The sequence below is a fragment of the Corvus cornix genome, chromosome 27 (genome assembly GCF_000738735.6).
Source record: "Corvus cornix cornix isolate S_Up_H32 chromosome 27, ASM73873v5, whole genome shotgun sequence".
Taxonomy (NCBI): Eukaryota; Metazoa; Chordata; class Aves; order Passeriformes; family Corvidae; genus Corvus; species Corvus cornix.
Genome location: NC_046355.1, coordinates 2,187,853 through 2,215,465, shown reverse-complemented (window position 1 = coordinate 2,215,465; position 27,613 = coordinate 2,187,853). Strand labels below are relative to the sequence as shown.

The 27,613-nt window shown below is 49.4% G+C and overlaps 1 protein-coding gene across 2 annotated transcripts in view; it reads left to right on the top strand.

The window, feature by feature from the left end:
• The window catches only part of NSF (N-ethylmaleimide sensitive factor, vesicle fusing ATPase), a 74,938-nt gene that overhangs the window by 17,586 nt on the left and 29,739 nt on the right, over nt 1–27,613 (top strand). For both annotated transcript variants that reach the window (XM_039565666.1, XM_039565667.1), the window contains exons 3-8: nt 2,030–2,129; nt 4,935–4,974; nt 8,761–8,927; nt 10,199–10,306; nt 10,916–10,991; nt 15,513–15,668. In XM_039565666.1, coding sequence (XP_039421600.1) covers nt 2,030–2,129; nt 4,935–4,974; nt 8,761–8,927; nt 10,199–10,306; nt 10,916–10,991; nt 15,513–15,668 — 647 coding nt within the window. The remainder of the gene's footprint in view (nt 1–2,029; nt 2,130–4,934; nt 4,975–8,760; nt 8,928–10,198; nt 10,307–10,915; nt 10,992–15,512; nt 15,669–27,613) is intronic.

The following is a 27,613-nucleotide window of genomic DNA, read 5'->3' as shown; positions in this document are numbered from 1 at the left end:
GAGGAGGAGAGGGAGGGGTGTCCTGGCAGCTGATGGGTGATTTTGGGTCAGAATCAGTGAGGACTCAGCTCAGTGTCTGCCTGAGCTGGGAGCTCTGTTGTCACTTTGGTGTGTTGAAAATGCTTCTGTCCCTGCCAGGCCACCAAGTGCCAGCAGTGCCTGGGAAGGATTTGCAGGTGGCAGTTGGCCATGGCTCCTGGTTTGGGCTGCCATGGCTCCTGGTTTGGGCTACATTTCCTCTTGTCTCCAAGGGCCATAAGTTCCTTCCTGCCTGTGACTGCAGCTGTTCTGCTCACAGGATGGAGCCAGTGCAGATCCTCACTTGGATGGTGCTGGCTTGGCTGTGCAAATGAAAGTACAGGGAGCATATGTGCACGGAAAACATGGACTGCAGGGAGGGAGGAGGGCCAGGAGTGTGGGCCTTGGCTGCCAGCACAGCTCATCCTGCCCTTCCTGACTGTGGGGTTGGTGAGGGGTAAAATCCCATGGAGCTGGTGCCTTGTGTACCCCAGTGTGTGACAGTGCCAGCAGTGGGAGAGGAAGATGAGGTGAACCCTGATTCCACCATCACCCTGCTGCCAGAGCACACAAATCCCAGCCTCCTTTGGTTTTGCTTTCTCGAGCCAGCAAGCTGTCTGCCTATCACATGATAAGAGCTATCAGGCATAGTCTGAGGAGAGCTAGAAGCAGCTTTTGAGTATCTTTGTTGCTGACAGCTTCAATTCTGAGTGTGACAGACAGGCACATGCCGTGGCTGCTGCTGTGTCTGCTCCTGACTGCTTGTATTGCTCTGGTTTTATAACTGTTCTATAATGGAATCTTAGAATCATTGAGGAAAAGGCCTCCCAGATCATCGAGTCAAGTCTGTGGCCAATCCCCACCTTGTCACCCAGCCCAGAGCACTGAGTGCCATGTCCAGGCATTCCTTGGACCCCTCCAGGGATGGGCACTCCACCACCTCCCCGGGCAGCCCCTTCCATGATGTTCTTCCTGATGTTCAATCCAAACCTCCCCTGGCACAGCTTGAGGCCATTTCCTCTTGTCCTGTCCCTTGTTCCCTGGGAGCAGAGGCCAACCCCGCCCCCAGCTGCTCCCTCCTGTCAGGGAGTTGTGGAGAGTGAGAAGGCTGAGCCCCCCCAGCTCCCTCCTGGTGCTCCAGACCCTTCCACAGCTCCGTTCCCTTCCCTGGACAGGCTCCAGCCCCTCAATGTCTTCCTTGCAGTGAGGAGCCAGAACTGACCCGAGTGCTCAAGGTGTGGCCTCACCACTGCCCAGCACAGGGAACGGTCACTGCCCTGGGCCTGCTGACCACACTCTTTCTGATACAGGCCAGGTGCCCTTGGCCTTTTTGCCCACCTGGGCACACGCCAGCTCCTGTTCAGCTGCTGTCGATCAGCACCCCCAGGTCCTTTCCCACTGGCCCTCCTTCCAACACTGTGATGCTGTTTTTCCAGCCACTCGGATGCTGTCTGAGTTCAAGATCAGTTGGTCACTTGTGCCAGGAGGAACAGCTGCAGGGCCTGTGTGATTTTACTTTTTGTACAGAAATTCCTCCCATTATTTCCTGCTGTCAAACTTCTAAACAATACACTCAGATCCCTGTATGGGCTTTGCATCTACTTCTTGTTGGCATCACAGCTGGGGACAGTGCTTGTTGGGGGTAAGATACTGATGCTTCGGTGTTAATGCTTGAGATGTGAAACCGGTGTTGATTTTTAGCTGTAGCAGCCTCAGTTTGTGGTTGTGGTTTGGTTCTCTCATTTCTACAGTGCAGTCCTGAAGTTAAGGGCTACTGGGGGGGATGTAAATAGTAATTTTTGGTGCAAAGTCTTGCAGTTGGGCTTTGAGATGCCACTGTACCAGCGAGGGTGATGGGCTCTGTCACCCTGCTGCGCGCCTGCGTCGGGCTGTGGTTTTCCTGTGCAGCCCCAGAGATAAGCTGGGTGTTTCTTTTGAGCTCTCACAGCACTGTGAACAATGCAAAACCCTCCTGGTACACACCAGAGTAAAATACTGATCTCTTTTCTAGGCATGTTGTGGTGAAGACCTCTCCCAACCACAAATACATCTTCACACTGAGAACCCACCCCTCGGTCATCCCTGGCAGCATCGCCTTCAGCTTGCCCCAGGTACGGCGTGGTTGGACTTTCTACTCTTCTACAGAATAAGCAAAATCTCTTTTGGGATCAGGATTGAAGATAAGTTCTCTAGTTGGAGTAAATGTATGCTGCAAATTTGATTTCTGCCAGCAAAAGTTCAAGAAGACTTGTACTACAACTGAAGTGACTGTGCTTACATTACTTTGATATATTTTTAGTGCATGGTGGGATAAAGATACCTGAAAAGGTGTAATTTAACCTTTTAAAAATCCACCAGAAATAAACGATTTGAAAAGAAAAGCTGAAGCAATATCTGCCCTTCCCTGTGAATCTTTATTGTTCCCTGTTTTCCCTTGGCTTTACAGGGTTTCTTTGCTGTGTTTTTTAAGACCTGCCAGAAGTTTTATTGACTACATTCAGTCATTGGTAGTGTTTTTAGATGAAAAGTGCAAGGAAATGCATAAAAGAACCTCAAAACCCCTTTGTCTTGGCTTTCTTAATTAAGTCATCATCAGATGTTAAGTGATGGTTAGAATAAATAATGAATATAATTAACTTCTAAATCAAAAAATGAAGCTTGTAGCTTTTAAGTCTCAGCCTGAGTGTCATCCCATGAACCTGCAGCAATCATTGTCTCTGACTCAGTGCTTTCATATCTCCCTGCCACTGACTGCTCCAAAGCCCAGTCTCTGTGCTGCAAATGCAGGAAGGTTTTTTTTTCCTCAGCACGTCTTGGCACAAGCCCCCAGATGACATTTTGCCTTTTGATGTGCTGTTGGAACTGGGTCGGTCTGGAGGAGTGGGTAGGGGATGTTATGTTGACCAGTGTCTGGCTGTGGTTTGTGATGCCCAAACTGCCCAGCAGTGACCTGAGTGCACTGACTTTAACAGCATAAGCATCTCCTGCTGGTCACTGTGTTGATTTTTATATGTTGCAGTTGTTGTTGTGCAGCCAGGAAAGCCCCTCTGCCAAGGGGTGAGGCCTGGTGCTCCCTGTGGAGAAGGGGCTGTGTAGGGAATGTTGCAGTTTTTGGGAGGTGAGTGCTTGATTTGTAGGATTATAGAGCTGTTTGGGTTCGACAGGGCCTTTAAAGGCTGAACGAACAGGGACGTTTCCCACTAGACCAGTTTGTTCACAGCCCTTGTCCAATATGACCTTGAATGTTCCCTGGAACCTCTCTGGGCAACCTGGCCCAGGGTTTTACCATTTTCACCATATGAAATGTCTGAATTCACCCTTTTAGTTTAAAGCCACTTCCCCTTGTACTATTGCTGCAGTCCCTACTTAAAAGTCTGTCCCCAGGTTTAAGTCCTCTTTAGGTATCAAAAGGCCACAATGAGATCCCCCCAGAGCCTTCTCCAGGCTGAACAACCCCCATTCCCTCAGCCTGTCTCCATAGCAGAGCTGTTCCAGCCCTCTGAGCACTGGGGTGTTCCTCATGCTGGGTGTTAATTCCCAGGGTTTCCCAGAGCCTTGGATGGTTGCAGTCAGTCTCACACCAAGCACGTGTTCACTGTTCCTGTTCAGGGATGGTGATGTCTGTGCTCTGAGGCCTCCAGAACATCTGCTTGTTGTTCATTCACTATTCTTGTGGAGTTCTTGACCATCTTTGCTCTGTGGTAATCTTTGGTGTGACAAATTTTGTATCCTGAGAGCTTAAAATCTGAGCTGCTGCACAGTGATGAGAAACCTTTAGCAGAAACCAGCCAAGTGAACATGGGAGTTGAGCTGTATCTCTTGCCTCAGAGAAGATCCTCACTAATCTTCCCCCAGAGGGTGCTGGGCACTGCCCAGGCTCCCCAGGGAATGGTCCCAGCCCCGAGGCTGCCAGAGCTGCAGGAGCATTGGGACAGTGCTGCCAGGGATGCCCAGGGTGGGGCTGTTGGGGTGTCTGTGCAGGGCAGGAGTTGGACTCAATGATCCTTTGTGGTTCCTTCCAACTCAGGAGATTCTGTGGACATTGGAGAGGGTGTAAAGGGGGAAATGTTCACTTTGTGAACAAAGTCATTGTGTTCCTTCTCCCAGACAAAAAGGCAAATACAAATGACCATAAATTACAACTTTTCAAATGTGAGCTCCCTGGAGCTGTGTGTAATGACACCTACACGTGTCCGTGACTGGTGCCCCTATTTGATATCTGAGGGACTGTGAGCGTGGCATAGCCTGTGATGAGGGCTGTGAACACACTGCAGCCAATCTGTAATGCAGCAGCAGCCACTGGGAAAACCCCATTTTTGCAATCATCAAGCCAGAACTGGTGGAATTGTAAAGGTTATAGATTTTTTGTGTCACATAATTTGTAAACCATTTCCCACTTCTGCAGTTCCGTACAGCACGAATCTTTTTAAAGGAATTTGAAGGGACCTAAAGGATTTGAACAGTTTCATTCTTACTGGTTTTCTTGGTTCAGGTAATATTGTAGCTTGGAGCACATTAGAACAAGCTTTTAAAATGCCCACGGGGTGTGTAACAGCCATTCTGGCACCTGTGGAGTGCTCAGAACCTGGGCTTTGCTAGGAAATTAGCAGAAGGACAAAAAGCCCTGTCCAGCAGCACAACTTCTGCCTCCAGGATGGTGGGGAGACCAGTAACCTGAAGGAGGTTGGGCAGAACAACCTTCTGAGGTCACAAGATAGAATTATTTAAAGGGATTATTCAATGTTTTTGACTTGTTTCCTGTTAATTTGGGGGTGTTTGGGATATTCCATTCTGCCCCTTTTTTCTGCTGCTGAAGGTTTTCCCAGGAATCCTGCTCCTCTGGGTGAGGAGGCTGCCTTTGAGAGGACAGATGTTCTGCAGGACAGGTGTTCTGACATTTTTGTCTTGTTTTACAGAGAAAATGGGCCGGCCTTTCCATCGGACAGGAGATCGATGGTGAGTGGACCAGCAGAGGGATTGTGATGTGTTTATAAAGCTGAATTCATGTTTCTATCCTGAGGGGAAACTGAATTGGGAACTCTCAGATCTCCAGCCCTTCTCCAGGTGATGTGAGGCCCTTGTTAGTGAAGGAACTGCTCTCCTCTCTGCAGCCTTTCTGCATTTAATGTTTTCCAGACCTGGAGGACTTTTGGCGGTTTCTCCAGACACCTGTTGGTATCTCAGCCTGGCTCTGTGTCCACATATCAGTGTCCACATGCAGATATGAACATTGAACATGTCCTGGACAGCCTGTTCCTGGGTCTCTGGAGAACACTCCCACTAACTCTTGTCCTTGGGGAACTTCTTGGCATCAGCACTGGAATGAATAAGGACATTTTAGTGCCAGGAGCTGCCAGGAGCAGCAGTGTTCCCTGCAGTGCTGAGCTCTGGGAGCAGCACTGGTGTTTGCACTGATAACTGACCAGAACATTCTGCAGCCAGGTGAGGGGTTGAGGTGAATTTCCTATTTCACGTCTTCCTCGAGCCTTGGCCAATGTTTGGAGGAGACCAGTTGGCTCTTTTGTGACTTGGTGCTGTATGTCACTGTTCCCTCTGCTTTGGATCACTGTCAGGTACAGGTGCAGCTGCTGAACCTGTCTGTAGCTGCTGGAATGTTGACCAGACTCCTGGCAGCAGCTTCTTACAGGAGGGTCTCTGTGTTCTTTGTTACAGCAGGTCCAGGTAATGGATCAGGTTTGTTCTTTGGACCATCAGAAGTCACCTCTGTGCTCCTGGGGAGGGCAGCTCATCCTCTCCCTTGCTGTGACCTGCTCTGTGCTTGGCTGGCTCGTGCTCTCTGCACTGGAGCACGCTGCTCATGAGGCCGCTGCTTTGCCTCTGGAGCTGCTTCCAGTGATTCCAGGGAATTCAATTCCTCCTTGGGGATTGTGGGCAGAGCTGATGGCTGCATCCTGTGTCAGAATGAGGAGGACTGATCCTGGGAAGCGGTGCAGCTGTGGGTGTGAGGTGCTCCTGGGGAGGCTCCCTTCTGGCTGTTTGTTTTCCCAGCGCCTGTGGTCTCTGCAGGTCCATGAGCATGGATCAGTACTCAGATGTGAAGTCTGCTGTGTTTGTAGGGACAGGCTGGAGTGGGTGTCTCTGCCTCTCTGCACAACTGGATATTTCACAGACCTTGCTTGAAAGCCAGGATTTTAACCTGGACACTGAGGGCAGACCTTCCTACTCCATACAATGACCTGGAAGGAGCTTGGTCTCTTCTCCCGGGGAACAAGGGACAGGATGAAAGGAAACAGCCTCAAGTTGTGCCAGAGGAGGTGCAGGTTGGATATTAGGGAAAATTTCTTCACAGAATGGGTTGTAAAGGCTTGGAACAGGCTGCCCAGGGCAGTGGTGGAGTCACCATCCCTGGAAATATTCGAAGAACCAGTGGATGTGGTACTTGAGGACATGGTTTAGTGGTGACCATGGTGGTGGTGCTGGGTTGATGGTTGGACTTGGTGATCTTTGGGGCCTTTTCCAACCTTGGTGATTCTGTTAACCTGTGACTTTTTTGCTAGCTGGTCTTGTTTTAACTGAAAAATGACCTATAATGGGGGGAGACCCCTAAATTAATTTGTTTCTCACCCTTGTTTGCCTGCTGATCGTGTGCCAACTCACTTATAGATCAGTACTCAGGTCTTTTGGGGAAAGAAGCACCAATATTCTGTGTGATCAGCTCTTAGAGCAGTCTGTGGCTGTCCTTGTCCTGGGCTTTACTGTAAACCTCCCAGCTACGTGGGAGCCTGTGTTAACAAAAATAATGCAGTGATTCTGTGCAGAGTGACTAAATGTCATCTGACTCCCTGCTGGGTGGAAGGGATTTGTAAAGGCATTCTGCAGGTAGGGAGAAGTGCTCACAAACGCAGTGATTTACCGGGGTTCGTGCTTTGTCCTGGTCCCCTGATAATGTGGAAGCTGCATTTTAAATATCAGCTGTAACTGCAGCCCACTGCGGAGCAGTGATGTGAGTCCTGCTGAGCCCCTGATGATACACTAAGGGTTTTCCATGTGAGTGGTTTTCCTGGTGGGAAGGGAGAGTGCCCTGGGTGGATGTGTCTGTCCTGCCTTAATGCAGCTCAGCTGCACCAGCTCCGTGTTCCATTAGAGATGCACAACTGGAGCCAGGCGGGCTGTCTCAGGTGCCTTCCCATCCCAGGGAGGTCCCTGCTGCCCTCCTGGAGCCAGGAGGTTCCTGCTGCGTTCCTGGCCTCTCTCTGGGACATTCCAGGCTCTTGGAGCTGGTGCTGTGCACTGCTGGCTGGGCTGCAGCCCCACGCTGGGGGTTCCCCTCTGTCCTGGATGTAAGAGCTGCTCGTGTGCAGCTGACACCTCAGGCCTGTGATGTGACCAAATCCAGACACTGATATTGCAGAAGCTTTTATTTGACAAAGCCGTGAGGTTCAGCAAGAAAAAGGAAACTGCCCAGCGGTGACCTGTAAGGTGAGAGGAGCTCCTGGTGTTTGCTTGCAAGACCAAAGGGATAACCCTGCTGCCACATCCCTTTTGAAAGAACTGGCAGTAGATCAGGAAGTAGTTTGGAGTTTTCATCTTCATCCCTGTTTCCTGGAAGATCTGTCCTTGGCAGCTCATCCCAGGAAGGATGTTTGGTGTGTGTGCTGTGTCTTCTGGTAACTCCTTCAGCAAGAGACAGGCTCTCCTTGGTCCCTTCACGTGAACAAGTCCTGCAGCAGACCATGCTGGGGGCTTGTTCTGCCCTCACACCTTCTCAGCATCTGCAGGTTTATTCTGGAACAGTTCTGCTGCCAAGGGCTGGACAGGAAATCACAGATTGAGTGGAGCACCTTCCCCACATTCCCCTCCTGCTGCTTCATCCTTAGCCATGACCTCTGTAGCAGAGCAGAGCAAACCTTTAATGTTCCTCAGTCTTCTGGAGAGTCACTGGCTTCTGCTGCAGCCTGGTTTGTGGATTGCTGGGCCTGCCTGTTTGTGGGGTCCTGCCCTCTGGTCCCCCATGCTGAGCAGTGTCCCTGGAGTTGTGGATTTTGTTGCTCTTCCCTTTCCATCCTCTTCCCCTCTTTCCACTCCTGTTTCTGACGTGCTGTACCTGTGGGATCAGGTTGGCAGTGACTGTTCAGTGCCTTCCCTGCCCCTTGGCTTTCTGTTCAGGTGATTCTGCATCACTGAAGGTAACCTGGAAATGTCAGGATAGGCCCAAGGGCACCTCTGGGGTGGGGGCTGTTTCCTCAGTGTCAGGGATGAGGGGCAGTTGATGATGTGCTTTGTTTTGGGCTGACAGATTGCATTGCTGCACTTGAATGTGCAGTAATTCACTTTCTGCTGCCTCACCTGGAGAAAAGCTCGGCAGCCTGCTGCCACAGAAGACCAGTGATGGCCTCTTGTCACTGCTTTTGGGCAAGACTACCCTTAATGCTGCTTTTGGGCTTCCCAGAGATGTGTCCAAACCCTTGGGTGGAGATACAGATGCGTGGGACCACAGCATGTCTGGATTTGCTTTCATTGTCCTCATCCCCCAAAGTCTGTGTGGTGTTTTAAAGGTTTATTAAGAGTTTTTATAGCAATGCAGGGATTTTCAGTGGAAAATCTCCTGTATTTTTTACCTTGTAGTTGAACATGGATATAAGAGAAATAAGGGTCTCTATCAGAAATAATATATTCAGTTTTACTCACTCTCAAGGGAAGGATGTGTATTGCCAGACGTGTTTCATACACTGTGGGGACCTTGCTGTCCTGAAGTGTGCTGTTTCTTGTTTTTTCCCACAGTTTCGCTGTACACTTTCGACAAGACCAAGCAGTGCATTGGCACCATGACCATCGAGATTGACTTCCTGCAGAAGAAGAACATCGACTCCAACCCCTACGACACAGATAAGATGGCTGCAGAGTTCATCCAGCAGTTCAACAGCCAGGCCTTCTCCGTGGGCCAGCAGGTGGGCTTTGCTCTGGGGCTTTGAGGCTGAACTGGGCTAAAACACCACGTGTGGGCTTGAGGGGGATATTTGAGGGTGCCAAGGGCTCTGCAAAGGCCGGGTCAGGGGCAGGAATTGTTCTTTGTGTGAAGGGTGTCTTAGTGAAAAGTCAAACCATTGTGATCTGAGAGCATGGGCAGAGGGGTTTAGAATCTGCCCTATCCTAAATCTGTGAGGAAAATCCCAGGGCTTGGGAGAGCTCAGGTCTCTCTTCATTGTGGCCTGGTTGGATGTGGGCATGGCAACTCCTGGAATCTTTTGGGGAGTCACTTTTGCCTCCTTCTCTATAAGATCAAGACAAACACCTTTGATTAATTCTCAGTGGCACCTCCCAAGTACAGGGTATTTTCTTGTTCTGGAAGTGTCCAAGGCCAGGTTGGATGGGGCTGGGAGCAGCCTGGTGTGGTGGAAGGTGTCCCTGCCCATGGCAGAGGTGGAACCTGATGAGCTTTAGGGTCCTTTCCAACCCAAACTGTTCTGGGATTCTCTGATTTATTGCTACTGTATGGACTTAAATAGTGAAACAGGGATGAAGTATTTTCCTTGGGGACCTTGGAAAGCTGATGTCCCTGTGATTGAGCCTGCAGAGGTCTGCAGCACATGGGCTTCAGCCCCTGCAAAGCCCTGTGTGATAACCTCTGCTTTGCCTTGTTCTCAAAACAGGTGGAGGGTGGTCTCTCACAGTATTTACAACTTGCAGGGTCTGAATCTTAAGGCAGTTGGAAATACAAACTCAAGGAAAGGAATTGTGCAGACCCAGCTTGGTTTTCTGTGGATTGGACCCTACCCCTCGTTGCATTCATTCTCTCTCTCGTTAGCACTATTCCTAAAGTGTCCTTGTCAAACTGAAATGCAGAAGGCCTGAAAGTTTTGAGCTAAATTGTTCTCTATGACTAGCACCAATTATTGAAGTGAGAGGAAAATGTCATGAGATGATACAGAACATTGAGCTGGGGAGAAGGGGGAGGGGAAATTGGTGCTTTTCTTGGAAGGAAATTTTTTCTTTGAGTTTCTTCAGCTGACTTCATGTTCTGCAACTTTAGGTCTGTTACTTTTACATTGGGGCAGGGAAAGCACAAGGTCAGCACCCCAGAGCTTTACAGGGAAAAAACTCCAGGGGAGTTGCTGGGTGGTTAACTCAGTCTTCAGGCCTCTTTTCCTTCAAATCTTGGAAGTCTTGTCAGAATCCTTTTTAGCTTTTTTTAATGAGATGTTTTTTCCTCTTTCCACAGCTGGTGTTCAGCTTTAATGACAAGCTTTTTGGGCTCTTGGTGAAGGACATGGAAGCCATGGACCCCAGCATTCTCAAAGGGGAGTCTGGAACAAGCAAAAAGCAGAAGGTGGGCTCCCAGGAACTCCTGTCCATTCCTTGGGGACTGCAGAGCTTCAAGTCTTGACCAGATCATGTACCAGGAGCAGTTTAGGTGTTCTGCCTTTGGAGGAGTCACACATCTGGCTCATCTGGCTGTGTCTGCTGTGTCAGAGAAGACAAAGAGCATCGTTTGCAGTTCAGTGCAGTCTCCACTAAACTACAGAGCTGGGGAGGATGCAAGGAGTAGCTTTTGATCTCTAAGTACTAATTCATGGAAACTGCCTCTCTTGAGCTTTTTTGTCTTCCAGATATGTCCAGTTTTGACTTTCCCTTCTGTAGAAAGGACATGATTTTATTTTCTCCTTTACTTGCTAGATGTTGCTGAAATAAAATACTTGGGTTTGAACTACACCAGTAACTTTTAAAAGCCAGGTTGTTGTACCTGGTGAGCTTCTGCATTCAATGATGTTTGTTTTAGAGGAGGGGTTGGTATTTTTCATTCTTCACAGTGACTTTTGAAGTAGAGCTTTTGCTGCTTTTTCCTGCCTTCTGAGATGTGCTTGGGGCACATCTGGAGCAATCTGAAGCTGAGTCTGATAGTAATTAATGTAATTATTTCTTTGCCTTCCCTTTGCAGATCGAGGTTGGTTTGGTTCTCGGAAACAGTCAAGTTGCCTTTGAGAAAGCTGAGAACTCCTCTCTCAATCTGATTGGTGAGTTCCTGCACCCAAACAGAGAAATAATGCTTGAGATCTGCTGCTTTTCAGGCCTGGGAGACTTCATTGCCTCAAGGTTGTTTCTTTTTTTCTTCACTCCCAGGCTTAGATTAGCAAGGCCAAATGGACCAGCAGACAGCAGCTGGTTGAAATATTTTAACTCTTCAAACATCAGAGAATGACGTTTTCAGAGACAGTAACAAGCCAACAGCTCTCCCATTAAATTTAATTAAAAGAGAAGAGATTAGGAAATGGAGAGCTTTTCTAAATGTGTAGTCAGAATGTCAAAGTCCTGCTCTTGGGAAGGCCATGGTAGCTGCAGAACAGCACAGGGGGCACTGTGTGTGTAACTGCTCACACGAGTTTGTTCGCACAACTGGGAACTTTGATTTGAAGAGACACTTTCTGAAACCTCAACAAAACAAATCTCTATGTACAATATCACACTTGGCTATCAACGAAATTGGGGAATAATTGGCGTGTCCTCCACACATTCCTTTGGAAAGAAAGTGGTGTGGGGGTCGGGCTGGATCTGGAGTGTACCCACAGAGCCACCAGTTTGAATGGTGGGACCTGGGCCCCAGAGTGGGCACTGAAGCCCTTCCCTGCAGTGGCTCTGTGTGCCCTGGGACTGTGGGGGCTTCCTGGGGAGCAGGGACTGTGCTGAATTCTGGGGATCAGGGACACCTGCTATTCCTTTGGCTGTTCCTTTGCTTACCAGTGGGATGAGGTGGGTGACTCTTTCCAAGCTCCAGCTGCAGATCCTTCCCTTGCTGGTGGTGTGGCTCTGGCTGTTCTTTCCTGCCTGTGATTCAAGGCTGAACAGACACTTTTATTTTTCTTTTTTCTTGTTTCTCTTCCCTGTTTTGTTCCTTCCTCCCAGAGTCCATGAGCTAAGGAAGCTCCTCCTTTTGCTGCTGCTCTTGCACAGATCAGGAGTGGCTGGGGCAGCTGCTGGGTGGGGGCTCAGGGAGCCACGAGGTTTATTTTTGCGGGAGGCTTCAAAGCCCAGCTCTGCTTGGCTGGGAGTGCTCAGTGCTGTGAGTACTTCTTACAGGAAAAAACCATCTGAGGGTAGCAGCCACTTAGGAAAGGAGAATTCAGCTCATGCAGCACTGCAGGAGCTTGTGGCAGGGGCTGAGGTCTGGTGCTGCCCTGTAGGGCCACATTCCCTCCCGTGTGGGGCTGGGTCTTTGTGCCACAGTCACTCCAGAGAGAGGGAAGATGTGAGGCTGTTGTGTAACCACACCTTGCACCTCATCAGAGTTTTGATCTGAACACTCAGCCTGTGCTGAAACCCCAACACAGTTCTGTAGGCTGGGTTGTAGATGGCTGTAATTAAGCATCTTAATGAGGATACAGCTGTTAATAGCACCAAATGAAACTTGCAGGGGCAGGGCAGTGAGTTCCCAGCTGTGACTGGGGGATTACACCCGTTCAGGACAGCTGGGGGTGTGTTAAATAACCCTGCTCACTGAGTCACAGCAGCAGGGGGATTGTACCTGGTTAATATTCAGAGTCATACAATGACCTGTGATCTCCCTCCTGGCACGTGTGGGTGTGAGGAGTGGTCCTGTGGGAGAGCTGGTGGGTTGGGAATAGGGGCCCTTCCCCAGGATTTGGTTTCATTGTCTGCAGATAAGACAAAAGAGCTTCTTGTGCCTCGATTTACTTCTGTCAAATTGGTACTTCATTTAATCTCATTGATCTGAGGCAGAGCTGCTTAATGTGCTTTGTTGTCTCTGGGGAATTGTAAAGTTCTGAATAATTGAATTGTGAGAGAGGAGATGAAAGTGAAGTGAGTGTCACTGAGCTCTGCCTTCAGTAAAGGGCCTGCATTGTTTCAATGGAGAAGAATTGTAATAATTTTTTTTAAAAGCCAATTCTGTTTCTTCTGTTTAGCATAAAATTGTGTTATGAAACCAGTGGATGAGGTTTTAATCCAAGCTGCAAGAATTTTACCGTGCTGAGGTGCAGCCAGAAGGGGGGAGTGTAGGCCAAGCTCTGTGGGAGCAGGAACAGCCCTGGCTGAGGGGTCTGACCTAAAAGCTGGAGTGCAGCACTGGGATGATAAACACAGGGGAATTGTGGATTCCCTGCAGGGCTGTAGGCGCTCTGTGTCCCAGGTGCTGCTGGGCTGTCCCTGGCGTGTTACCCAGAGGCACGTTCCTGTTTGTTTGTTTTGCTGCCCTTGGAATTGAAATATTGATTCCAGATGTGTTTAGACCAGCATTAAAGAGTCTGGCTGAGCTCACACAGAGCTGCTGTTTGCTGTGCTTCCTGGACTCTTGGTGCTCATTCATTATCTGGCTGAACTTGAAGCACCTCTTAGAAGAGCTTGTGGAACAGAGCAGCAAAATGCACACTTGTTGTTTGCAGGATTGGGTATTGGGAAGAAATTCCTCCCTGGGAGGGTGGGCAGGCCCTGGCACAGGGTGCCCAGAGCAGCTGGGGCTGCCCCTGGATCCCTGGCAGTGTCCAAGGCCAGGTTGGACAGGGCTTGGAGCAACTTGGGATAGTGGGAGGTGTCCCTGCCATGGCAGGGGGTGGCACTGGGTGACCTTCACCACAGGAGCCTGTGGCTCTGTAATCTCTGTGGTTCTGTGGTGTTCTAGGATGGGAATGGCCCCCACTGGGGAAACCATTAAGGGGCAACCCTTAAAGCACTGGAATTCTAAGGAAACATCCTATTTCTGCAGGAGTTAAAGATACTTGTCAGTGCCTTTGCTTTTTCCCTGGGTTGTCAGATCTCTGTGTGTTTCCCTGGTAGCTGAGGATGCTGGAAGCCCTGTGGAAGGTTGATCTAACTGACAGAAGTGCTTGTTTGTAGGCTCCCTTGAATAAACCCAAGGTGAGACTCCGTGGATTTGCCAGCATCCTTCCAGGAGCATTTGTGTTTGTCTTCTGCTTCCTGAACACTCTGAGTACTTCCAAGCTCCTCTGCAGAGGGAGTGAGGAGCTCTGTGAGGCTGTAACGCCAGTGGCTTGTCAGCAACAGGGAAAGGAGGTGGTTAAAGGGCTGCAAACCTGTGCTCAGGGGTCTGGCTGCACTTGGAGTGCCTCTGGAAGAGGTTATGGAACAGACAGGGAACCGTGGTGGTTTGCCAGGGCTAGCCTTTGTTCTTCTGAGTTGTAAAGTAATTATTTCGTGTAACTTTCCTGCAAATTGCTCCAGTATCTGGGGACCAAGAGTAGTGAGTGTGCTGTTCCTTTCCAAAGGATTCTGGAAAAGGTCTGGAGAGGTGCCGATCTTTGAACCTGAGGTCTGTACAGAAGAAATCAACAGAAACTATAATAAACCATTAAATTAGAGTATACCTTAATGAAAGTGATACACTGGGAAGGGGCAGCCTGTCTTGTCTAAGGGCAGTCCTGCCTCATGATCCCACTGGAGTTCATTACAGGAATCAGAAAGCACTGGCACAGGGGCTGACGTGGGCTGGTGGTTTGTCAAAGCTCCTCCAGCAAAGTTCTTTGTCAAAGTTTCTTAAAAAAGAATCAAAACAGATCGATGAGAGAGAAGGTCCTTGCATGAGTCAGTGAGGGATGAAAGGGAAGGAGGAAATAGCTGATGTCAGTGGAGTTCAGTGGGAATCTCCTCTGGGCCTTTGCTGCTCGCTGTAATTACTGAATAAACGGGGAAAAGCCGGAGCAATGAGGTGCCCAAGCTGGCTCTGGCTGAGCTCAGTGACTGAGGCAGGAAATGGCAGAGGAGATTCAATACAAGTAACTGTGAATGATGTGTGGGAGGAAGAGCTCTCCTGACCTCAGTAAAACTGATGGCTGTGGTGGGCCCAGATCCCAGGTAGGATCAAGGGAATGCTGGACCCAGCTCGTGCAGCCTGGGCCCTGTTAGGAATTGATAAATGTGGCTGTTAAGAGTGATCACATATTGTTATAGAGGGATATGAACAAAGCAGAGCATCCGTCATTCTGTGCCTGTACTGAAGGTACAACCAAGCTGCAGCACCTGCAGGTCCATCTGCCCATCAGAGGGTGTGGGAGGAAGAGAGAAGACAGAGAGGAACAAGGGCTCCAGTGTGGAGCTGCTGCTGTGCAAGGAAGAACAGGTGGGGCCTGGAAAAGGCAGGACTGAGGAGGATGCAGGACAAACCTGTTCTCATCCCAGGTGGCCTGGAAAAGGGTGGATGCTGGTTCTGGGAGCAGCCATGGGAGCTGGGTGCTGAGGGCACTCTTGGTGCTGGGGTTACGTGGGTCCAGGGGCACCTGGGTGAATCTGTGGCAGAGAAATCTACTGTGGATTCTTCAGTACAGGGGAGCAGCAGCTGGCTGGAGAAACCCCTGAAATGGGCTGTTGGAAGGCTGGGATAATCAGTTACTAAGCTGTGTCTCTGGTGTCCTGTCCTCGTGTCCTTGTCACAGTGTGTCCTCCTGGCCAACATTTGGAACTGAGCACGGAGTTCATGGGCTGGGGTCTGACCTGCAGAGCTGTTCTGGTGTCTGTGTGTGCTGGGATTCTGCTGGGCTGTGTTTGAAACCTTTTCTTGGGTTTTGCAGGTAAATCAAAGACCAAGGAGAACCGGCAGTCAATCATCAACCCAGACTGGAATTTTGAGAAAATGGGCATTGGAGGCCTGGACAAAGAATTCTCAGATATTTTCCGAAGAGCTTTTGCTTCCCGGGTTTTCCCACCTGAAATTGTGGAGCAAATGGGTGAGTGTAACCTGGAGAAGTGTGGCTGGGCCACAGGGTGCAGGCCTGGCCCTGGCATGTGAGGGCTGGACACAGCTGACACCCTTGTGGTGCTGCAGTTTCTGGGGGATCCAACAGAGTCTCCTCTTCCCCTGGTGCTCCCAAATGTATTTTGAACTCTTGTCACTTGGCTGGGGAAGGGGGACAAATCCAACAGAAACACTCAACCCTGCACATGGAATGTCTGAAGGAATGGGACACGTGGTTTAACTGGATACTGTTCTGGTGGTGCTGAAACTGGGGCTCTGAGCAGCCTGGTCTGGTGGAAGGTGTCCCTGCTCATGGCAGGGGGTTGGAATGAGATGAGCTTTAAGGTCCCTTCCAACCCAAACCATTCCATGATTCTGTGAAACGCTCCCTCCTTGAATGCTTCATTTACCCCTAGCAGTGACACTGCTCCTCTTCCTGACTGCCTGGCCATGATCGGTCCATACAGCTCAGAGGAAATTCTGTCTTAATGCTCCTGCCATCATCTCTTTTACCTCCCAGTTCTCCTGGCAGCTGCACCATGAGCCCTGTCCTCCCCCAGCCTGAGCCCAGTAAACCCAGCATAGGGTATGAGTTCTGCTGGTCAGGTTGGAAATGCTGGGGAGGATGCACAGGCCGTGGCACGTCCTGGAGTCTGGGAAATAAAAGCACAGATCCTAAATATAACTTCTCTTTTTGGGTCGAGGGAAGGAAAGGCAGTCCTAGTACTTGGCAAACATGTGCTGGCAGGCAGATAAATGGTGCAGGGTTTAATTTTTAGTAAGCAGTGTGCAGCTGCAGGTGTCTGATTCTGTCACAGAACGTGGCTGGGGATGTTCTGGCTGCTCCTTGTTCTCGGAATATAATCTCTGTGGGTTCATATTTGAACTTGAAATCCATAGCTGTATAATTTCTGTATGTTTATGTTTCTGATCCACCTTCCCTCTCCCCACAAATGAAGCAATCAAGATTTTGATTACAAAACAGATTTCCATCAGGAGATACATCCTGTTTGTGCGGGGGTGTGTGGAGCGTGTCTGCTTCCAGGGCCTGTGCAATTGATGCAAAGTAAACTTCCCTGGGATGTGCCTTCAGTCTTGTCTTGGGGACTTGGACACGTATGGAGGAACTGTGGAGAAACCCCAGGGCTGGCTCCAGCCTGTGCCTGATTCTCTCTCTCCTGCCTTTCAATTCCTGTTGATCTGAGAGCTGAGGCCTTTTGGGGGGATGCTCTTGGGTCCTGTGGGTTTTGTGGCTGTGAGCGAGATACAGCTTCTCTGCTTCTGCTCGGGAACATAAAATGCTTAAATTTGTTAAATATTTAATTGCTCTGCAGAGAGGAGAAGTCAGAGAAATGGTGCTGGCTGTGGAAAGAACAGCTTTTACCCAGAGGCACTGGTGTCCAGCTCAGCACTGTTGCTGACAGCCAGCCTCTTGTACTTGAAATATTTTTACCTTTTGAAGCAACTATTGTGTGTATTCATGAAATCTTCCCGTGGAGACAGGCTGGGAGAGCTGGGGCTGTTCAGCCTGGAGAAGAGAAGGCTCTGGGAAGATCTTAGAGCCCCTTCCAGTGCCTAAGGGGGCTTTTATAAAACAGAGGAGAATGATTTTTTTACATGGACAGATAATGATAGAACAAGAATGGGAATGGTTTTAAACTAAAAGAGGAGAGATTTGGGTTAGATATCAGGAAGAAATTCTTCCCTGGGAGGGTGGGGAGGCCCTGGCACAGGGTGCCCAGAGAAGCTGTAGCTGCCCCTGGATCCCTGGCAGTGTCCCAGGCCAGATTGGATGGGGTTTGGGGAAACTTGGGGACAGTGGGAGGTGTCCCTGCCCATGGCAGGGGTGGCACTGGGTGGGCTTTGAGATTCCTTCCAACCCAAACATGGTTCTCTGATTCTGTGGCTGCAGTACAGAGTCCTTGGCTGTTACCACATGTGAAGGTAAAAGATAATTGGTGTTGCTTAATAAAGAAAGACAAAGATTCTGTGAAGGACCAGTGGTATTTGGATTAGCTTGGGCAATGAATTAAAGGTGTGCCCCATTAAATTGCATTAAATATAAATACCCTTACTGTGCATGTTTACACCCAGGCTGCACACAGAGACATTTTTCAAGGAAGAAGTTGGGCTGGGAGCAAGTGCTCCCGAGCTCTGATTAACCCCAGGGCTAAAGAGCTTATCTGAAATTTGAAAAAACAAAAACTTTCTGACATTCATTTTCTTTGCCTTAGTTATAACTTGCTCTTAACTATATTTCAGATCTGAAATGTCAGTGTGACAGCTGTTCACCTTGGTGAATAATTTATTGGGAAAGGAAAAGAAGGAATTTGCTTGCTCCCTGGTGCTGCAGTGCTCACCCAGTTGAGTTCTTTGCCCAGTGCTCCCAGACTGCAGCTTCCACGCCAAACGCAATAAATATTTCTGTCCATAACTACACAGAGCCTCTACAGACCCTTCCAGCATTACTTGCAATTTGTGTGTGGTTTATCTAACTTCCAAGGAATGCTCTGGGTTTGGAGCACATAAATCAATGTTAGTTAACCATATCATCCAAAGGGGGAAATACTGCTCTGATGGTTCAAGCTTTGGTTTATCCAAGAGCAGAAATGTTTCATCAGCCCCAGCTGGGCACTAACCCTGCCTGAGTTCCCTCCTGGAAGGGGCAGTTGGCTTTTCCCATCTGTGGATGTCCCAGCCCTGCTGTGGTGGCTTTGGGCATGCATGGCTCTGTAGGGAGCTAATACAGTTGGAAGCAAAAAATACTATTAATAAAAACAGTTTATAGGGTCAGTATTCAGCTGGATCAGCTCCCTGGTTGGTGTGATGTGACACAGAATCCCAGACTGGTTTGGGTTGGAAGGGACCTTAAAGCCCCTCCAGCCCCACCCCCTGCCATGGGCAGGGACACCTTCCACTGTCCCAGGTTGGTCCAAACCCCATCCAGCCTGGCCTTGGGCACTGCCAGGGATGGGGCAGCCCCAGCTGCTCTGGGCACCCTGTGCCAGGGCCTGCCCACCCTCCCAGGGAAGGTTGACTAATGCCTGACTCCTGATAATCTTGTGGCTGCCAAATGGAATTAAATCCTCACCTGGATGAGGCTTGAGGAAGATCTGTGGAAACATTTTGGTGCCTCACTCGTAGGAATGACACTTCTGAGGAGGGAACTTCACACCTGGGGGCACTGGTGGAGGGAGATACCAGGCACGTTCTCCCTGAGGGACAGCCCTCCAAAGCCCTGTTTCCAGGGAATCCTCCTCCTTTCCAAGCCCTTTCAGGATGCCTGTGCCATCCAGCTGTGTCACTCTGGTCTGAAGGGAGTCTGGCTTTGGTTACTCTCTGCTGCAGTTCAGAGCAGCCTCTTGCTCCAGCTAAAGCTCTTCTGTTTATTTGACAAATGTTGTGTTTTCTTCCCATCCATGGTAAATGCTGGTTTTTCTGCTGAGACTTCAAATCCAGCTCATTCAGCACCTCGTGCTCTTGCCTAGAACAGTGTTCTCTCTTCTTGTTTTTTTTTCTTTCCCCCTCACTCCAACTGGTATTTAGTCACTTGGAGCAATGTTTTTGATATTTGGTGCCTGGAGCTGTAACTTGTAACAAAACTGTGAAGTCCCTTCTCAGACTTGAAAAGAAAACACTCCTGCTGACCTTCTTTTCCTTCACTTTGGTGTCCCCAAGCTTTGAAGCAGAGTCGTGACTTGCAGCAGGGAGGGGATTTCTCTAACTCCTGTGGCACATTATTTGTTGTAGAGGCCTCAAAGAGCAAATTCTGTATGGACACGTTGTTATGGTTTAATAACAGATACAGAAATGTTTGGTGTTACAGGTCACGTTCCTTCTAAGACACTGAGATGGAACCCAAATTTCCCACCCTCTCCTGCTACCACAAATAAACTAAATCAGATTTTTTTGCAGGTGGTTTCTGTTTCCTGGGAACCATCTTAACCTGTGCTCTTGACCTGCCCTCTCGGGATCAGTTGGTCTCAGAGCTCTGTTATTTTGAAGTACAGCTCATGATGGAGGAGTGAAGTATCAACAGAAGACAAAGGGACCACTGAAATGAGCAGACACTCAGATTATTTTGTTCCTCAGATTCTGTCTGAAGTGGAGGCTTGTCTGTTAAGCTGCCTTAAAAAATTAATGCATTAATGTTCTCAAAGTACTCAGATACTGTAAGAGAAGAGTAATGATGGAAATGATCCAGCTGTTCTGAGAATAGGGTAATTTTAATGAAAAATCAATGTCAGGTATGTCTCACCTTACCTGGGGTGCAGGGAATGCCCGGCCCTGCTGGGCAGCGTGTCCCAGTGCTGGGTGCTGCTCTCAGCCTTTGCATCCAGTCTGGTCCTGTCTCTCCAGCATTCTCCAGGCCAGCTCTGGGATTCTGAGGCCATTTCCCATAACCTCTACGTCACTCATCATTATTTCTCCTCCCTTGGCCTCCCGTCCCTGCTCAGGACCGTGGTGACCCACCCCGGAATGGATCCATTCTGGATCAGCCGGCAGGCTCTGGCTGTGCCTTGCGGTCTGGGCCTGCCTGGAATCCTTGCTGGGATGATCTTTTGTGTTTTGCAACATGCAGTTCATTATTCCTCCCCAGTTTAGAAACTTGTGCATCAGGTTGCATAGATTTCAGATGAATTTGATCCTGCCTGTCAGTGTGTTTGTAGCTCTTGGCTTTGCAGTGTGCAGATTTAATTGGAGCATTCTGTTCTGTTCCATCTCCCAGGCACCACATGCCACTAAATTCAGGATGGATCATTTCTTGCTGTGCTTTAAAGTTTGTGGGGTTTAATCTACTTTTCATTCACCTCTAACTTCATTCAGGCTGTGCTTTTCCTGCATGTCTAGGAGGATGTCTAACACCTATTTATAGCTTCAGGAAAGTCTAAAGGTTCCTCTCTTGCTTTCTTTGTTTCCTCAAACTCTCTGTGTGGGACCCCCACGTTTACCTTGAGGGAAGTTGTCTCAGACTGATCTAATAAAGTTGTTCTGGCTACTTCTTGTATTTCTTGTTTTCTTCTACCTACTTAAAAAGACCAGAATTACACCAGAATTTTCAATTTTCCAGCAATCAGGTTAGTGCTAGGTCTGTATCACACCATCAGAAAACAGCTGAGGTTGAAAGGGACCTCTCAATTTAGTACAACCCCACAGTTCCCTCCCTTTTCTGTTTATAACATCAGGGATGACATTCTCCATCTTCACCCACCCTGTTCAGGTTCTCACTGACTCTGAGATGATTTCATGCACCCTGAGTTCCCTTGGGTGAAGTCCATGTCCACGTGATCTGCTGCTATCCAACAGTTGTGGGCTCTTGTGTCCCTTGTTCTTTTTCTGCTTCTGTTTCCTGTTCCTGCCCGTTTGTCACTTCTATTGACATCAGCTGTCACATAGAATGTCAAATCTTCACTGGTGTAAAAAGGTATTTAACAGCTTGAACTCAGCATTTGCTGTTGTTAACTCTTCCTCCTTGCTGAGAATGGACCAGTGCTTTCCTGGTCTTCTCCTCCTGATGGGATTTAACACAAAGTGCTCTGCTCACCCTGAGGCACCTGGATCCGGGGCCAGCCAGGCTGAGTCTGGGCACTGAACTCTTCCTGCACACGTCTAAGGGCTCTGTGCCCTTCCTTTGGGGAGGACAGCGAAGAAGTCCCTGACATCTGTCACTTCTCTCCCCTTCTTAGAACCAGAGATTGACTTAGACCCCCCAGGTGTCCCCCAGGGATGGGGAAGGAAGTGAAGGAGCTGATGTGCAATTTGTTTGTGTGTTGGGTTGCTGGATGCAGCCTTTGTATCAAAAGGGATGCAGTAAAGCTGGAAAAGCTTCCGAGGAGGGCATCAGGGTGGTGAGAAAGGAAAGCTTCTGGACACAGAGGGAACTGCCTTGAAGGACTTCAGTCTTGGGAGGGGTGTGAGAGAGGGGGCTTCTAAATTCTTCTGCCAAAGAAATTGACTCCCTTTTAACACAGGGATGTGGAAATAGGAATGTGGCAGCTGGTTTGGAGGGAAGGGAAGGGGCTCTACACCAAACGTGCAGCAAGGGATTTCTGCAGGGATGGCCAGAGCCATCACTGTGTACTGGGAGGGCTTTGCTCCTGCTCTGGGTGGCTGCAGGGCTGTTGGTTGGTGGCACCACCATGGCCTGGCATCCCCAGTTTCTGTCCAGCTGGGAGCCCGGAGCTGTCCCCGTGCCCCAGGGTGTCCATACATGTTCACAAGGCAGGAAGTGATTCCCAAATGCCATTCCCAAATGCCAGTGTGTTGGCTTTCTAAGCAGGTGGAAATGATCCAGCTTTGTCCCAGAAAGTAGGGAATGCTGGTGGGACTTGTGTTACTGGCATCCAAGAGGGATGGGGCTGTGAACATCCTGGCTGTGCTCAGCCATCCCCCTGGCTTCCCACAGACCCTGCCTCTGGAATTAGGGATGTTTCTGCAGCTCTGTTAGGAGACTTTTACTCTTTGCTACTGTGCTGGCTCCCCTTAGTGCTTGGTTTTGTTTGTTTATACTCTTACCAAAATCCCTTTTCCTGAGTGTCCTGATTCTGTTTTTGTAGCCAAAGGCATTCCGTTGGGAGCATCTCTCAAGCTGATTTATTTTCATTTCTAGCACATCCCCTCAGAAATGGATAAATGCCCTTGTCATAAATCCCATTATTGCCTCCTGATAGATGTGTGCACTGAACTCCTCAGAGCCAGTGGGATGTGATGAGGAATCAGTTTCCAAAGGTCCATGGAGAACTTTACTTTGTTTTCTCTTTCCAGAGGCAAAGGATTTGACAAATCAAAACTCTGGCCATTGAGAAAATAAAAATTCGGTTCAGATGTGACCCTTTCCCTGCCCCAGCTGTGAATTCAGAGCAGACACCAGTTCCTTCAGTCTCACTCCGTGTTGGATTGTCAATCCCATGGGAGGATTAATGGGATGCTGGAGTAACTCTGGGCTTGCAGCATGAGAGGAGAGGGAAATTCCACCCAGCTCTACTTTCAGGGAAATTTTGCCTGTGTGGCAGGTGAAGTCTGGGAACCCTGAACTTCTGTAACCTGCCCCAAGATGAATGTGCAGAGATAAACATCTCCCTGCTGTGCTGGGGCCTTACCATCTATGCAGGTTCCTGGTGGTGCATCTGAGTGATCCAATCACACCAGAATGCTTTGATTTTAATTAAAAGGGGAATTACACTCCCAAGTAGAAAATCCCTGTTACACAAAATCAGTTCTTCCGATCTCTCCAATAAATTGAAGAGGGAGAATTGAACAAATAAACTTTATCTTGTCTTTGGGCAGGTGATGTTCTGGGTCAAAACAGAGTTTGACTTCCATTGGTAACGCCAGTAACTCTCCCATTCTCACCAGTTTTTATGAATTTTCCCTCATATTTTGTTTCCCATATTTGTATGTTTGAGTTCCTGTTAATGTCCCTATTCAGCCTCTAACTGTCATTGAATGGCATAATTTAAGGATCAGGTTACAGCAATGACCTTTTTTTGGAGCCCTAATGATAAGATGAACTGGCTGGAGATGTCTGCACTGCTGTAATTTGTGTTTAGAAAGATTCTCATAAGAGTATTGACATTTGGGCCACATTGGTGAAATCAGCAGAGGGGAGATAAACTTAATCAAAATTCCTGTGTGGTGCAGAGGATCCCACTGTGATTTGAGAGGTAACATTTGTGATTTGTCATCACCTGTCTATTTTAATAAAGTCCTGCTTATGCTTAAAACTTTGATTTTAGCCAGCTGAACGTGGCTGTAAAGGGAAATGTCTGCTGGAGTCGCTTGTGGCAGTTTTATTTGAAGAGAAACTAATTGCTTTGGGTTCAGGAATGTTCTGCCACCTGACTCTCACCCTGCTCTCAATGTTGCCCATTCAGTGGCAACCAAGTCTTGCAGCAGGTGATCAGTGATGGGTTCAGGGAGGGGGAGCACGGATTGTCCAGCACGGGCTGAGCTCATCTGGGTGAGGCTGGGGAATTGTCTCAGGGAACCTGCTGGGCCCAGGGCTGGGATTTCTCTTAGGAAGACTCCAGGACCCGAGGGAGCAGCTGGGGCTGTGCCAGGGCAGGGTTAGGTTGGATCTCAGGGAGAGGTTCTTCCCCCAGAGGGTGCTGGGCATTGCCCAGGCTCCCCAGGGAATGGTGCCGGCCCCGAGGCTGCCAGAGCTGCAGGAGCGCTGGGACAGCGCTGCCAGGGATGCCCAGGGTGGGGTTGTTGGGGTGTCTGTGCAGGGCAGGAGTTGGACTGGGTGATCCTTGTGGGTCCCTTCCCACTCAGAGTATTCTAGGATTCCTTTCCTTTTCCCTTTCCCCTTGAACAGGAAGAGGGTGAACATTCTGGGAGGTTTCTAAGCAGGTTTGTCCAGGCCAGTTTGTCTGTTGCCTTCCAAGCACTGCCACTCTCACTGGGGAGATGAGATTCTGGGTGTGGGGTGTTACAGGCTGAGCCTCTGCTCTGGCTGAGGCAGCTCATGCAGAAGAGGGGAATGTTTGTGCTTTTCAAGAAGTTCAAATATTTTGGGCTGTAGAAGAGAAGCTTCTGGGGGATATAACTCAGTTGTACTCCTTCTGGGAGAGAGATTGGGAATTGCAGGAATCCCAGATTCATTAAGATTGGAAAAGCCCTCCAAGATCCTTGAGTCCAACCTGCTCCCGGTCTCCACCTCTGTCACCAGCCCAGAGCCCTGAGTGCCCCATCTGGGCATTCCTTGGACACCTCCAGGGATGGGGACTCCACCACCTCCCTGGGCAGCCCCTGCCAAGGCCTGACCACCCTTTCCATGGAGAAATTCCTCCTGATGTCCAACCTGACCCTCCCCTGGTACAGCTTGAGGCCGTTCCTCCTTGTCCTGTCCCTGTTCCCTGGGATCAGAGCCCAATTTGTCCCTGGTTGTCCCCTCTTGTCAGGGAGTTGTGGAGAGCCAGGAGGACCCCCTGAGCCTCCTTTGCTCCAGCTGAGCCTCCCCAGCTCCCTCAGACACTTCTCATAGGACTTAGGAGGAAAACAGAAGAACAAACCAGGCCTAGACCATTGGTGCTTGTGTTGTGAACACCCTGGCACAGCCACTCCCTGCGGTACCACAGCCCTGCCTCGCTGGGCTGGGAACAGAGCCCTGACCTGCCAGAGCCCTTTGGTGCCTCTGTAGCCTTGGTGGCCTTGTGCTGGAGCCCAGGAACTGTTGAAGCATTGTTGTGCTGGGGTTTCCCTGCAGAGTTCCCTTGTCAGCACCATCGTGCCTGGTGCTGTTTGGTTACAGAGGGGATCGTGTTCCCCCACGGTAACAATGCCCTCGTGACAGGGATGTGACAGGAAGAGCTTTTAATTTTAATATCTGTGCCTCGCTCCCTCCCTGTGAGATTTGTCTTCACTGACACTTTATATTGTTTATGCTTTTGACTCGCAGATGCCTCAATGCTGACTCGTGAGTTCTTAGCTGCAGCTCTTGATTTCTGTAGTAAGTTTTTTATCTGCACAGAAGCCCAGCAGGATCTCTCAGCTCTACTGCTGTGCTCACCCAGTGCAGCTCGCCAGGGTTTGGGAGGGATCAGCTGCTCCTCGTGGCAGTGTCCTCCTGGAACTTCATTGCAGTGAATGAACAGCCAGAGAGAGAGGGAACAGATCTTGTGGGGTCACAGGAATTAAGTTGTATTGAGCAGTTCTTCAGATTGAAATAAATTCTTTATTGCCATAACATTCAGGAGTAAATGAAATCACAGCAGAGTGTTGGGAAGGTGATAAGGGAGAAGTGTTCGTCCTTTACAGGCAGAATTGCCCTGAGGTCTGAGTGGCCCTGAGGGCTCTGTGGGATGGGGTGAGGTCACCAAGGAGCTGAGACAAGACAGAAACCAGGAGGGGAGTCATCCTGTGGGGTGACAGACAACTCCATGTGCTCAAGCGTCTTAAGCTTAGCGGAAACTGAGCTCAGGTCTCCTCAGTCTGAGCTTAGGGCCATCAGTCTACTACTTGTTTTGGTTTTGCTTTTAATGTGCATCCTGAGCACTGCAGGGCTCGTGTTGGGTGGGTCGCATTCTTGAAGAAGTCAAACTGTAAGAATGGAGTAAAAAATTTTCATCGATCCATTAAAAAATGGAAAAAACCCCCTAAGGTTGAGTCCCACCGTTCCTCCAGCACTCCTGAGGCCACACTAACCTGTGTCCCCTCTCTCCTTCTCTGAGGCTTTCCCTGGGCCTGGTGCTCAGTGTTTAGAACCTGGTGCTGGTACCTGATCTCTGCTCTCCTACTGCAGAGTTTTCCAACAGCAGCTTCCAGGCCAAAGGTTTAAGTCTTGGTGCAGTTCCTTTTCCTCCTGGCCAGATCTGGTCCAAGTGCTGACAGTCCCATTAAAGGAACAAACCAAACCTGATTGTGGACAGGGGCTGGTCCCACAACCTCTCTTGGCACAGTGTGAGGCAGAGCATGGGAAGTTTGGGCATAAGGATATCCAGAGACAGCATATTGATCAAACATGGGTGGGACTCACAAGCTGGATATCCAAAATTCCACGAATCCTTCAGGGAAACTCTTCTTGTTCACACCTGGAGCCTCTCCCAGGAGCTGTGAGCACACCTGGGACACGTGTGCCTGTCACTGACTGGGATGTGTCCAGCCTCAGCAGCAATTGCATCCTCTCTTTCCCTGCAGGAGAGAATTTTGAGTGCTGGTGCTCACACACAGGGTCCAAAGTCCCGTTATTTGAACAAATTAGAGTATTTCAGGTCTTTCTAATTACAGGTCAAGGATTTTGGGCTTGGAAGCTTTTTTGAGTTTTCTCAATATTTACGCTATGAACTTGCAGCCAGAACTGTGTTGCAATGACCGCCACTGACCACTGCCCAGGCTAGCTCCTGTGGTGTGTGACAGGAGTGGGGAGCAGCTGGAGGCTCTCGGCTTTAAAGCTGCTCCTCAGGAGCTCAGCTCTGCCCAGGGGAGCTGAAGCTCCAGGCACGGTGGATGTCAGCAGTCCGGACGAGGGAGAGGATAAAAAGTAGCAAGGAGGCTTGCCACACGGGATAATCCAAGTTTATTGGAGGCAACTCCCAGGAGACAGGCCTCCAGCAGCTCCAGGGAACCCCTTATAAAGGGAGGTGGTACAATGGGGATGGCTTAACTGGGGACCAATAGAAATCTCTAAGGGAGGGATGTGGACGAGGATAGACATTTCCTTGGGCCAATAGCCCCAAGGGGAGGAGGGGAAAGGGATCACATGCTCCAATGGGGCATCGAGGTTTAGGGGATTTCCAAAGGGGGAGGTGTCTAGAGGGGTAGGGTCTCGGGGGATTGATGGGGACCATATAAGGGTAAATTGGGAGGTTTCACATGATGGACACTGGACCTTGGGGAACAACAGGAGGGGTTTGGGTGATTGATAGGGAAAGAGCTAGAACAAGGGGAGGAGAACAACCATGTAGGGAGCAGCAGGGGAGAGGCTTGGCTCTGGGGGAAACCAACTGGGAATAGGAGTGGGGAAGGTAGGGATGAACCTTTGGGGTACAGAAAACTTATATAAACATACAATAAAGGTATTGCATCACCACAAACTGGATGTGTGATATGGGACTCACTAAAGCCCAGTACAGGGGTAAAAAGTTTGGTGTTATCACATGCTATTCCTCATTTTCTCTCTCAAGAACCAGATGAGTGTGTCTGACCTGCGACTGCTTGGTGTGCAGGGTGTGAAAAAGAGGATCTGCAGCCCCTCTCTACCTGGGGATGAGCAGCATCCCCAGGACCTCCTCTTGGTGAGAAGTATATTATTTCCACATTGCCCAAGAGATTTCTGGTGCTCTGTGTTCCTGACCAGGAGTTACAGCTCGGTGTGGCTGATGGATGGAGAGCACTTGTGCTGTTCCAGGGGTTGTTTTTCCTTGGCACATCGTTGGGATGACACAGATCCAATCTGTGTTCGAATTTCTCTGACAGAGGCACCGAGCAGAGCTCAGG